This window comes from Chiloscyllium punctatum, chromosome 6 (assembly GCF_047496795.1).
Source record: "Chiloscyllium punctatum isolate Juve2018m chromosome 6, sChiPun1.3, whole genome shotgun sequence".
Taxonomy (NCBI): Eukaryota; Metazoa; Chordata; class Chondrichthyes; order Orectolobiformes; family Hemiscylliidae; genus Chiloscyllium; species Chiloscyllium punctatum.
The window spans coordinates 51,030,242-51,042,853 of NC_092744.1; the positions used below are offsets into that span (position 1 = coordinate 51,030,242).

General features: G+C 38.0%; 1 protein-coding gene across 2 annotated transcripts in view; it reads left to right on the forward strand.

Annotated features, from left to right (window-relative positions):
• The window catches only part of gmps (guanine monophosphate synthase), a 30,778-nt gene that overhangs the window by 11,923 nt on the left and 6,243 nt on the right, over nt 1-12,612 (forward strand). For both annotated transcript variants that reach the window (XM_072572648.1, XM_072572649.1), the window contains exons 6-12: nt 2,740-2,933; nt 3,067-3,232; nt 4,396-4,547; nt 4,692-4,865; nt 5,087-5,192; nt 5,299-5,414; nt 10,047-10,172. In XM_072572648.1, coding sequence (XP_072428749.1) covers nt 2,740-2,933; nt 3,067-3,232; nt 4,396-4,547; nt 4,692-4,865; nt 5,087-5,192; nt 5,299-5,414; nt 10,047-10,172 — 1,034 coding nt within the window. The remainder of the gene's footprint in view (nt 1-2,739; nt 2,934-3,066; nt 3,233-4,395; nt 4,548-4,691; nt 4,866-5,086; nt 5,193-5,298; nt 5,415-10,046; nt 10,173-12,612) is intronic.

The following is a 12,612-nucleotide window of genomic DNA, read 5'->3' on the forward strand; positions in this document are numbered from 1 at the left end:
CAATCCCAGTTTAACTGTGTTTGCTTATGATATAAATGCAATGTGACAGACCCATTGTATTGGAATGAAAAGTCACCACTTTAACCATACTGTGATCATAAGCAGAGTTTTGTTTTGTTCAAGAAGGGGAGTAGAGACAAACCTGGAAATTATAGACCTGTGAACCTTACTTCAGTTGTAGGAAAAGTGTTGGAAAGGGCTATAAGAGAGAGGATTTATATTCATCTAGAGCGGAATATATTGATTAGGGAAAGTCAACAAAGTTTTGTGAAGAGTAAGTCATGCCTCACAATCCTTAGTGAGTTCTTTTGAGAAGGTGACCAAACAGGGGGATGAAGGTAAGCAGTTGATGTGTATATGGATTTCAGTAAGGCATTTGATAAGGTTTCCCATGGTAGGCTATCGCACAAATTACAGAGGCACGGGATTGAGTGTGTTTTAGCGGTTTGGATCCGAAATTGGCTAGCTGGGAAATGTTCATCCTGGAGTTCAGTTACTAGTGGCATACTGCATGAATCTGTTTTGGGTGCACTATTGTTTGTCATTTATACAAATGACCTGGATGAGGGCATAGAAGGATGGGTTAGTAAATTTGCAGATGACACTAAGGTCGGTAGAGTTGTGGATAGTGACGAAGGATGTTGTAGGTTACAGAGGGACATGGATAAGCTGCAGAGCTGGCCTGAGAGGTAGCAAATGAAATTTAATGCGGAAACATGTGAGGTGATTCACTTTGAATGGAGTAACAGGAATGCAGAGTACTGAGCTAATGGTAAGATTCTCGGCAGTGGAGATGAGCAGAGAGATTGGTGCATAGATCCTTGAAAATTGCCACTCAGGTTGATAGAGTTGTTATTGGCAGAGGGATTGAGTTTCAGAACCACAAGGTCATGTTGCAGCTGTACAAAACTCTGGTGCAGCCACATTTGGACTATAGTGTGCGGTTCTGGTCACCGCAAGTTAGGAAGAATGTGGAAGCTTAGAATAAGGTTCAGAGGAAATTTACAAGGATGTTGCCTCGTTTAGAGGGAATGTCTTATGAGGAAAGGCTGAGGGACTTGAGGCTATTTTTATTAGAGAGAAGGTTGAGAGGTGACTTAATTGAGACATACAAGACAATCAGAGGGTTATCACTGTCCAACCTTTTTCCTTGAATGGTGATGGCTCGCATGAGAAGACATAGCTTTAAATTGTGGGGTGATAGATATAGGACAGATGCCAGAGATAGAGTAAAAGGGGTATGGAATGCAGCGCCTGCAACAGTAGTAGACCTGCTAAATTTAAGGGTATTTAAATGGTCATTGGATAGGCATATGAACGCAAATAGAATAATGTAGGTTAGCTGGGCTTCAAATTGATTTTGCAGGTCAGCGCAACGTCAAGGGCCTGTACTGTGCTGTAATGTTCTCTGTTCATTTGGTGTGGCAATTCCTTTTTATAAATTGCAGTAACCAATTGTTAATAAATTTTCTTAGATGAGACACTAGAACTATAATGGAATCCTAATATGTTCTAGAACTTTAAGTTGTCTTGTAACACTCGGGATATCTTGAGTTAGAAGCAATATTTTGAAAAAAAGCTTACGTAAAAAGGAAGACTATTTTGTATTTCCTTCTACTTAAGTCAAATTCTACTACTTTCTTGATAAAGTGATCTTGTGAACTTTCAATGGAGGAATGAGGAAGCTAGTTGTTTCGTAAAAGTTTTCGTACATATGATGAAGCTCTGGTCCATGGTGCCTTTTGTTTGGCTGTTTCATTAATATATAATAAAACTAAATCAACTAAATGATTTCAGACATTTTCTTCCATCTTGAAATTGCTTTAAAATAAATTGCTGTTCCAGTTTGAAGTAATTAACTGACCTATCTATAATCCATAATGGAGTATCTGAATTTCCAGTGCAGTCTGTCTATCCATTCCAAAGTGGAAATGTGTGCATGTTTGTGGGCAGTGAACTGTAATTGCCTATGGACAAGGCAGTAGAATTCAAAGTATAAGAAACTGCTTATTTTACCTTATTTGCTACCCTTGTATGCTTTTCTGAAATGCATTACCTCAAAATTCTCTGGATTCAATTCATTTGATACTTTCCTGACCACATCACTGGTATCTTTCTATAGTCGACAGCCTTTCTGATCACTATCAACCGATTTTACACTAGCATATCATATATCCCATACACTTATGTCTAAAGTAATTGATATCACTGTTAGCAAGGCCCTGTCTTTGGTAGGTGCTGTACAACAATGTGCACAAGTATTGTGTACAAGAATGTAAAATGAGAGTAAATTTGATATGCTACACATATCTAATGGTTGGTTTCAGACCAGGATGAACAGAGCCTGGTGTGTGAGCTACAGTTTTTTTGTTTAAAAGTGTCACTTTTCTATCCTTTTGTTCAATGCTAATGTATGTTTTTCAGGCATTAGGTGCTCCACTCTGGTACTAGAACCAAGGAAGTGTGTGTGATTAACTAGTAGGTGATTTCCCCACAAAGAATTGAGCTTAAAAATGTAGATGTTGACTGGTGCAAACTTATTTTCTATCATTGAATAACGCAACTGTATTTGTTTTTTTAATGTAAAGCTCTTTTTAAGGGACATGCTTTGAATTGCTTAGTTTATGGAAATAAAAGCAAATGAGAATGTGGAGTATTAGAAGAAATTTACACTTGGTCCTGTGCAAAGGAATAATTTTAAAAATGCAGATGTTGATTTTTCTGTTAAACTGTCTATAGCCATCGCGAATGAATCCAAGAAACTCTATGGTGTTCAGTTCCACCCAGAAGTGGATTTGACAGAGCATGGGAGAGACATTTTGAAGAATTTCTTGTTTGATATTGCTGGATGCAGTGGGACATTCACAGTCCAGAGCAGAGAAGTAGAATGCATCAGAGAAATACAAAATAAAGTAGGACATTCCAAAGTTTTGGTAAGTTTTTTTATTATTAGTGTAAAATTCCTACAAAAATGAAAATTTTCTTTTCATGACTTTGAACGCGTTTGTGTTAAACAGAATTGGGTTTCACAGTTTAGAATTCTGACTGTTGTCATTTGATCCATAGGTACTGCTGAGTGGTGGAGTAGATTCTACTGTGTGTACAGCTTTATTGAATAAAGCTCTGAACCAAGATCAAGTAATAGCTGTTCATATAGACAATGGTTTCATGCGAAAAAGAGAGAGTCAGTCTGTTGAAGAAGCCTTGAAGAAACTTGGTATTAAAGTTAAAGGTAAAGTTGCAAAATGAAACATAATTAATTTTAATCAATAATACTGTAAAATTTATCAGGTAGATGGAACATGTTAATCAGGAATATTTAAAGACCTACCTGTATAGTAGAGCATAACACACAAATTTAAAAAGGCCATTAAAGCCACAGAAAGTTTTTAGTTTAGATTCACGAAGGTGACAACAGAGAAAGGTTAAGATGCTAGATCTGTTTCCATTGCTAAGGTGATATAATGGTTTAGAATGCGAAAGATTGTGGTAAAATAAATAGAAAAAATGTGTACTGAAAAGAAAAAGCACAAATTTAAAGTCGACTGGCAAGAAGGAACCAAAATTGGTTCAGTGCCTGGAAACTAAGGATATTGATCAGTATTTTTCTGACTGTTTGTTTGCAATCTAGTTCTGCAGGACTTAGTGTGTAGGTACCTTGCTAACCATGATATCAATTACTTTAGACTTAAGTGTATGGGATATGATATTGTTTGCAGATAGTGGAAAATTGGTTGATAGTGAGCAGAAAGGCTGTCGACTTTAGGAAGATACTAGTGATGTGGTCAAGAAAGTATCAAATGAATTGAATCCAGAGAACTTTGTTTTTTTGAAATGCATTACCTCATACAAGGGTAGCAAAAAAATGGCAGTTAATGAGATTTTTAAAAGGATGCAGGGTTTTTGTAGTGCTTTCCAATAGATCCTCAAAGTAGCAAGGCAGATTTGGTGATTAAGGGATACAGGATAGTTTTTTCAGCTGATGCAGAAACAGGCCAAATAGCTTTCTTTTGTCCTTTAAATTTCTACGTTCAGAACCAGTTTTCGATTGACATGTGTAAATGAGGGGCAATAAAACTGGTGGTTCTGTCATAAAAATGTTCTATATTTGATTCCTTTGAGTACAGCCAGTTGAGGTTTGTCGTAAGTTCATGTAATGCCAGCAGAAGTTTGTAGAATTTCCCAGTATTCCCAAGCTTTGTGCTTTATATGCCAATCGGAAGCAAAAATTGTTTGTACTTTTCTTTCCTGTATCAGTATTTATTTATACCACTTACCCTGCTATCCTGAATTCCTATTTGGCTAAGTTGTGCTCTAAAAGTATTGCCAATCATTAGTACAACAAACAAAATAGTGGTCCAAGTTGTTACAATAAGTTTATTTTAAAATTTACAGTTGTTAATGCAGCACATGCATTCTACAATGGTACAACAACTCTGCCAATTTCAGAAGAAGACAGAACTCCCAGAAAGAGAATAAGTAAGACCCTAAATATGACGACAAATCCTGAAGAGAAAAGAAAAATAATAGGCGATACTTTTGTGAAGGTATATTTAGAATTAACTTTTTAGCATTAACTAAATTGATTCTTTTCCCAATGCTCAAATATTTTGATTGAACTTTGTGCATGCTGTATTTCAATGAAAGATGAAAGGCACAACTTATTTTTAAAATAAATTGCTTTATCCTAGATTGCAAATGAGGTAATTGGAGAAATGAATCTGAAGCCTGAAGAAGTGTATCTTGCTCAAGGTACTTTGAGGCCAGATTTAATTGAAAGTGCTTCATTAGAGGCAAGCGGGAAAGCTGATGTCATCAAAACTCATCACAACGATACTGAACTGATAAGAAAATTGAGGGAAGAGGTCAGTGATATCTTTCAAGATTTCTCTAACAGTTTGGTTCATAGGGATGAACTTATTCTGAGGCTGCATTTGGTAATTTTATTTAAACCATATTCTATCTCTTCGTATTCAAGCCTGCATTAGTGAGCGATTGTGTATTTACAAGTGTCCCATGATGTCAAACGTGTTTAATCTCAAAACTATTTAAAAAAATACATAACTGTGAATCTTTTATCTTGCAGGGTAAAGTGATTGAGCCCCTAAAAGATTTCCACAAAGATGAAGTGAGAGCATTAGGCAGAGAGCTGGGTCTTCCTGAAGATGTAATTTTGAGACATCCATTCCCAGGTGAACTTAATACACATTACTGCCCTTATTAAATGAGAACTCATTCCGTTTTGTACATAACTTGCTTCATAAGTAATTTCTGGTTTATGTTGGCTGTTTTTTAAAGGACCTGGTCTTGCTATTAGAATAATCTGTGCTGATGAGCCATTCATTTGCAAAGACTTTGCGGAAACGAATAACATTTTGAAAATAGTAGCTGATTTTTCTGCAAGTGTGAAAAAGGTAAGTTACAGAGAATGTTCCTTGCCCCTTTCAATAAAATGTATTAGTGAATGCTTCATTCTTGACTTCAAACACCATTTGTCACTTCAGTTTTAACATGGCAAACATCTGTCAGATGCAGTTTGTTTATACGCAATAAAAGATAATCTATCTCACCTATGTACAACACTTTTCACACTTTCTTACATTGCCCCATGATGACAACTTACAAAGTCCTAACTTTCAAAAGCTAAATCATTTACTGATAAGGCTTCATTAACAACAAAGGCTATAAATACTTCAGTCATTGTGCACGCTGATTGTTTTGTGGTAGGCTCACACCATAATTTGCTCTGAAAATATATTAGGATGAGCTATAATGAGCATATGAGATTATCAAGAGCAATCAGCATCTTGTACATGTTGAAGGGCTTGAAACAGAATTAACTGTTATTTTGTGTTTCCATCTGTTGAACGATTTGTTAAATTTCAACATTGATTGTAATGGAGTTAAATTTTGTTATGTAACTATTTCTCATTATTTGTAATTGGAACACTGTGAAACGGCATAAGTTTACAATGGCTGTCTAATGATACATATCCCAGTGTCTGGTTTGGTTGAATCTCACAAAACTATAAGATTAAAGCATGGCTGGTCTGAGAGTCAGGGTGAGGCTGTTATTTCTGTGCAGATGAAGACTGTTTGTGAAATGACTGTAAATAAATTGTTCTAAATCAGCTGCATTTGATTATAACACTGCAATGTTTTCAAATACATGGAGTTGATTTAATGGAAACCTAATCTAAACAGTATCAAAACCTGCTGAGTATTTGAGTACTTTTGTGATTTTAAACCATGGTGTAAAGCAGGGTGTGTAAATAAGAGTCATACAGTTACAGTGTATAGCACTGGAAACAAACCCTTCAGTCGAACTCACGCCAACCAGATAATGATTTGGATACTTATAAAGTAGCTGTGGTTTGTAAGTTTGCAGATGACACCAAAATTGATGATGTGGTGGACAATGAAGAAAGTTATGTCAGAGTACAATGGGAGCTTGATCAGATGGGCCAATGGACTGAGGAGTGACAGATGGAATTTAATTTAGATAAATGTGAGTTGTTGTATTTTGGTAAGGCAAATCAGGCTAGGACTTGAATAGTTAATGGTAGGGCCCTGGGGAATGTTGCTGAACAAAGAGCCCTAGAGGGTGGAAGTGCATAGTTCCTTGAAAATGGAGTCACAGGGTAGTGAAGAAAGCATTTGGTACGCTTGCCTTCATTGGTCGATGCATTGAATGTAGGAATTGGGATGTCTTGTTGCAGCTGATGGTTGACCGGCATGGAAGAGTTGGACCGAAGGGTCTGTTTCCTTGCTGTATAACTATGACTCAATATAAAGAACTGGGAGCAGGAATAGGCTCTGGCCCTTTGAACCTGCTCTGTCATGGGTCATCTTTTCATGGCCTCAGCTCCACTTACCTGCTCTTCAGTATAACTCTTAATTCCTAAACGTATCTGGTCCCATTTGCCATCGTTTGGCCCATATCCCTCTTGAACACTCCCTATCATTGTACCTATCCAGATGTCTTTTTAAATCTTGAGATTGTACCCACCTACTCGATCATGTCTAGCAGCTTGTTCCATACATACCACCCTCTGCATGGAAAATGTTGCCCCTTGGGTCCCTTTTAAATCATTCCCTTCCCACCTTAAACCTATGACCTTTAGTTTTGGACTCTTCTACCTTAGGGAAAAGACCGTTGCTAGTCACCCTATCTATGCCCTTCATGATTTTATAAACCTCTGTAAGGTCACCCCTCAACCTTCTACACTCCCAGGGAAATAAAGCCCCACCCTATTTGACATCTCCTTTGAGCTCAAAATAAGGCAGTATACTTTACATGAAAATTAATGTTACCCATGATGATTGGCAAAGTCAATTGACAAATGTAACCACAAGAAATATTTCCTAGAATATATACATAGTTTCCTATAACAGTATGTTGTGTACCAGGCTGGGAATCAGGCTGTTTTGGATCTGGTTATATTTAATGAAGCAAGTTTAATAAATGATGTCAGAATAAAAGATCCCAGAGGAAACAGTGACCGTAACATGGTGTGCTTAGCATTCAGTTTGAGAGCAAGAAACTAATCGGAAACAACTACGCTAAACTTAAATGAACGTAATTACATAGAAGTGAGGGAAGGAGGCAGAAAGCAGGTAACTGTTGGGCGATTAGTCTATTTTCTATTTTTGGAAAAGTATTGGATTCAATTATTAAGGAAGTAATACCAAGACATTTGGAAAAATCACAATCTGATCCAACATAGTTAGCATGGCTTCATTAAAGGGAAATTGTATCCAACTAATCAAATTTTTTTGAGGAAAACTCAACCAAAGTGGATGGATGGGCTCCAGGCTAATGGTGAGGAAATAGTGTTCTTTCAGGTTGGCAACATGTGACCAGTGGGTATATAGTCAGGTTGTGAGCAGGCAAAAGTTTGGATGATGCTGAAATATAATGTGGGAAATCTGAAGTTATGTATTTTAGAAGGAGGAATGCAACAGCTGAAAATTTAATCGAGAGAGACTACAGAATGCTGCTGCACAGAGGGATTTGGGGATGCTTGTGCATGAATCTCAATGTCAACAACCAAGTTCACTGGGTAATAGGAAAAGCAAATGAACGCCTTGCCTTTATTTCAGAGAAATGGAGAATAGAGGACTCAGGTTTAAATTAGATAAGGTACTGTTCAGAGCATACCTGGAATACCATGAACTGTTTTGGTTCCCTTCTTTCTAAGGAAAGATATACTGGCACAGCAGGCAGTGCAGAGAAGGTTCACCTATGTTGATGCCAGGCATGAAGAGACCATCTTATGAGCAGGCGCTGATACTCCAACTTTTCTGAGTAAGGGTCACCGCACCCGAAATGTTAACTTTGATTACTCTTCAGAGGTTCTGCCAGACCTGCTGAACTTTTCCAGACAACTTCTGTTTTTGGTTCTGATTTACAGCATCCGCCTTTCGTTTTTTTTTAAATTTAAGAATCTTGGAGGACTTGACAGAGTAGAAGTGGAGAGCTTAGTCCTAAACACTCCTACAAAGGGAAACAAAAGGCTTAATCTGAATAAGGGTTCAACCATTTCAGGCAAATAATTTCTCCTCTGAGGAATATGAATCAGTGGAATATATTCAATAATGAAAGACTGATTTCTGATCAGTGAGGCAAGCTGATCATGTGGATCAGACAGGAAAGTGGAGTTAGGGACTATATGATCAGCCATGATCTCATTGACTGGCAGAGCAGTCTCATTGGGCCAAATGGCCCTTTTCTGCTCCAAAGTCTTATGGTTTCAAAGCACTGGCAATCATTAACTTGGTGAATTCCAAAATCATTTTTTGACGTTAAAGGATGACAGGTTGTGGTTAGATGCATAAAGATTCTCTTTTTTTTCCCCCAGTGAAGACCTCTGGAGTAATACAGAAGTTCTGAAAAATTGTGAATTGAGTTAGATAATGCCATAGTAACCTTGCTGTGGTGCTTTGTAGTTTCAGCACCATACAATTGACATGAGCAACAGATTACAAGAATGCTGTTGTGACACACTGTTTCAGACGTTTGATGCTAAATCTACAACCCAAAGAAATATTGTACCCTTTTTCAAACTGCTCATAATTTATTACAGAATTCTGATAAATACATGCTGTCATGTGTTAAAGATAACAGTATCAAAAGCAGTGGTGTCGATGGATATAAATGTCATACAAACATTTTCAAATTCTTTTAGCCAATCATAGCTTTGCTGAAGTTGATGCATTTTGGAAGGACCATTGTGAAAAATAGTACATTTTAAAATTCATAGCATTTCACAAATCGTGGATGAGCCGCGACTAGTTCCAGTTTCCCAAATTTGAAAAATGGGATAGGGTGAGTTGATGGTTATAGAATGTGGTTTACTTTCATTTGTAAAAAAAGTACAGATTATGAAAGTGGAGCAAATAATGTTGGAGGTATCATGTGAACAGTTCTCGGCACAACACTTCAAGAATGTTTAAAGGCCTTAGAAAGGAGATGCCGAGAAGTTTGCAAGGATGAGAAAGTTAAAGCTTTTTAATCTTGTCTGTTCCTCCGAGTACAATGGTCTGTTGAATGCTTCTAAGAAAGATTTTGAAAGATTAGGTAGAGGAAGAACTGTTCATTTAGCAAGTAAGTCATTAACTTAAGACCAAAGATTCAAGTTAATTAGTGGAAGATCTAAGTGGCAGATGAATAGGAATTTACTGATATATCTTCAGACTTTACCTCACATGATGGACTCCGAATCCATAAATGTCTAATCTAGAATTATTTAAGTACTCGAAGCTATGAGCATTTGGTTTCTGGCAACAGTAAAATGTGGGGCAAAGCGTATCTGCTGTTTGAAAGCACTTGGACTGATACAAAAGGTGACCGTTGTAATATTCTGTAATATTGAAAAAAAAGCCAAAAATATATTTTCTTGTATTAAAACCATTACAAGATTATTTATGACTTCACATGTTGAGGGTATATCAAAGGATTTATGCCAGTTTTCACCAAAGAATGTGTTTGCAGAAAATGTGAATCTAGGGATGTTGGGAAGTCATGGTACTATGTTTTTCTACAGCCGCACACGCTATTACAAAGAGTCAAGTCCTGTACAAGTGATGAAGAGCAAGAAAAATTGATGCAAATTACAAGCCTGCATTCACTTAATGCTTTTCTTCTGCCAATTAAAACTGTTGGAGTACAGGTTAGTGTTGCATTGTAAATATTAAAGAAGTCAAATGTCATAAAGTTTGTTTTATTCTTTCGAATCAAATTGAATCTTTAAATTATTATGGCCTGGAAATGAAAAGTGAATTGGTGGACTATTGAATTCAATATACTAGGCATTTTTGAACTACTCAGTTTATTAAGTATGTAAGTTAGCCTGCTGAGCTGGAAAGTTTGTTTCAGACGTTTTGTCACCATGACTAGGTAACATCATCAATGAGAGTCTCTGGTGAAGTGCTGGTGGTATGTCCTGCCTCTCTCTTTATACGTCTTGGTTTCTTAAGGGAGAGGCAGGAATTTAAAAAGGAGGCCCCCGAGAGTAGTAATATCTGGATTACTCCCGGTGCTACGATCGAGTGAGGGCAGGAATAGGAGGATAGAGCAGATGAATGCATAGCTGAGGAGCTGGTGTATGGGAGAGGGATTCACATTTTTGGATCATTGGAATGTCTTTTGGGGTAGGAGTGACATGTACAAGAAGGACGGATTGCGTCTAAATTGGAAGGGGACAACTGGCAGGGAAATTTGCTAGAGCTGCTCGGGAGGATTTAAACTAGTAAGTTGAGGGGGGGGCCCAGGGATATAGTGAGGAAAGAGGGCAATCTGAGACTTGTACAGTTGAGAACAGAAGCGAGTCAAACAGTCAGGTCAGGCAGGGACAAGGTAGGTCTAATAAATTAAATTGCATTTATTTCAATGCAAGCGGCCTAACAGGGAAGGCAGATGAACTCAGGGCATGGTTAGGAACATAGGACTGGGATATCATAGCAATTACAGAAACACAGCTCAGGGATGGGCAGGACAGGCAGCTTAATGTTTCAGGATACAAATGTTACAGGAAGGATAGAAAGGGAGGCAAGAGAGGAGGTGGAGTGGCGTTTTCAATAAGGGATAGCATTACAGCTGTGCTGAGGGAGGATATTCCTTGAAATACATCCAGGGAAGTTATTTGGGTGGAACTCAGAAATAAGAAAGGGATGATCACCTTATTGGGATTGTATTATAGAACCCCCCCCAATAGTCAGAGGGAAATTGAGAAACAAACTTGTAAGGAGATCTCAGCTATCTGTAAGAATAATAGAGTAGTTATGGTAGGGGATTTTAACTTTCCAAACATCGACTGGGACTGCCATAGTGTTAAGGGTTTAGATGGAGAGGAATTTGTTAAGTGCGTGCAAGACAATTTTCTGATTCAGTATGTGGATATACCTACTAGAGAAGGTGCAAAACCTGACCTCCTCTTGGGAAATTAAGGCAGGGCAGGTGACTGAGGTGTCAGTGGGGGAGCACTTTGGGGTCAGCGACCATAATTCTATTTGTTTTAAATTAGTGATGGAAAAGGATAGACCAGATCTAAAAGTTGAAGCTCTAAACAGAAGGAAGGCCAATTTTGATGGTATTAGACAAGAACTTTTGATAGCTGACTGGGGGCAGATTTTCGCAGGTAAAGGGACGGCTGGAGAATGGGAAGCCTTCAGAAATGAAATAATGAGAATCCAGACAAAGTATATTCCTATTAGGGTGAAAGGAAAGGCTGGTAGGTATAGGAAATGCTGGATGACAAAAGAAGTTGAGGGTTTGGTTAAGAAAAAGAAGGAAACATATGTAAAGTATACACAGGATAGATTGAGTGTATTGTTAGAGTATAAAGGCAGTAGGAGTATACTTAAGATGGAAATCAGGAGGGCAAAAAGGGGACCATGCGATAGCTTTTGCCAATACAGTTAAGGAGAATCCAAAGGGTTTTTACAAATACATTGAGGACAAATGGTAACTAGGGAGAGAATAGGGCCCCTTGTGTGGAGCCACAGAAAATGGGGGAGATACTAAACAAGTATTTTGCATCAATATTTACTGTTGAAAAGGATATGGAAGGTATAGAATGTAGGGAAGTAGATGGTGACACCTTGCAAAATGTCCATATTACATAGGAGGAAGTGCTGGATGTCTTGAAACGCATAAAGGTGGATAAATCCCCAGGACCTGATCAGGTGTACCCTAGAACTCTATGGGAAACTAGAGAAGTGATTGCTGGGCCTCTTGCTGAGATATTTGTGTCATCAATAGTCACAGGTGAGGTGCTGGATTACTGGAGATGGGCTAACGTGTTTAAGAAGTGTGGTAAGGACAAACCAGGGAACTATAGACCAGTGAGCCTGATGTCGGTGGTGGGCAAGTTGTTGGAGGGAATCCTGAGGGACAGGGTGCACATGTATTTGGAAAGGCAAGGACTGATTAGGGATAGTCAACATGGCTTTGTGTGTGGGAAATCATGTCTCTCAAAATTGATTGATTGAGTTTTTTGAAGAAGTAACAAAGAGGATTGATGAGGGCGGAGCGATAGATGTGATCTATATGGACTTCAGTAAGGCGTTCGACAAGGTTCCCTATAGGAGACTAGTAAGGAAGGTTAGATC